General features: G+C 57.8%; 1 protein-coding gene across 1 annotated transcript in view; it reads left to right on the top strand.

The window, feature by feature from the left end:
- Nucleotides 1-595, top strand: part of CRYBB1 (crystallin beta B1) — a 10,590-nt gene extending 9,995 nt beyond the window's left edge. Inside the window, exon 6 of the mRNA XM_029921601.1 lies at nt 329-595. Within this exon, the coding sequence (XP_029777461.1) occupies nt 329-512 (184 nt within the window). The 3' untranslated portion in view covers nt 513-595. The remainder of the gene's footprint in view (nt 1-328) is intronic.
- Nucleotides 596-899: the final 304 nt, after the last annotated feature.

The raw sequence follows: 899 nt of genomic DNA, 5'->3' as shown, positions 1-899 counted from the left end.
GTGGGATGTGCACTGATTCCCTACCACCCAAGCCCACATGTACTTAGTAACTATTTAGGTGCACTTTTCCATCTGGCCCCCTAATACGCCAGCCAAGTGACCACTCCCACTTTCCAGAAGGGGAAACTGAGGTCTTTTAGTTACTGCCCAAAGCCAATAGGAAGCCCCAAGGAGGGGCAAAGCCAGGGCAGAGGAGCTGCGCGCATCCTGTGACCCAAGCCCATGACAGATGGAGAGCGGATCACAGGGATGGGGGGGCGGGGCGGGCTGTCCTGGGCGGGGCAGTGGGGCTGGCCGCCTCACCCTGTCCTCCCCGCTTCCATTCCAGCTGGGTCGGCTATCAATACCCCGGCTACCGTGGGTACCAGTACCTCCTGGAGCCTGGCGACTTCCGGCACTGGAACGAGTGGGGGGCCTTCCAGCCGCAGATGCAGTCCGTGCGTCGCCTGCGCGACGGGCAGTGGCACCGTGAGGGCTGCTTCCCCGTCCTGGCCTCCGAGCCCCCCAAGTGACTCCATCCACACCCCGCTCTTCTCCCTTGCCCCACCCCTCCCCCACACTCCGTTTCCTCATCTTTCCCATGCAAATAAAAGTTCCTAAAGCCAACCTGTCCCCTGGTCTGTGCATGGATGTGAGCTGTGGGGCCCCCCATCACTGCCGGCCTGTGCCTCCCTCCATCTTAGTAATTACGTGGACTAGTAATAGAAACAGCAGGCAAAGTTCACCACACTCGTTCTCTTGTATATCTTTTGGACTACTCTAAGTGGTGAGTAGTATAATTACTCCCATTTAACAGGTGAGGAAACTGAGGCTCAGAGAGGGAAAAATGACTTGCCCAAGGTCCTGCAGCCAAAATTTGAATCCAGGCGGTCGGGCTGCTGAGCCTACGCTCTTAAGCA

The sequence above is a fragment of the Suricata suricatta genome, chromosome 14, assembly GCF_006229205.1.
Source record: "Suricata suricatta isolate VVHF042 chromosome 14, meerkat_22Aug2017_6uvM2_HiC, whole genome shotgun sequence".
NCBI lineage: Eukaryota > Metazoa > Chordata > Mammalia > Carnivora > Herpestidae > Suricata > Suricata suricatta.
This window is presented reverse-complemented; position numbering and strand designations above follow the sequence as displayed.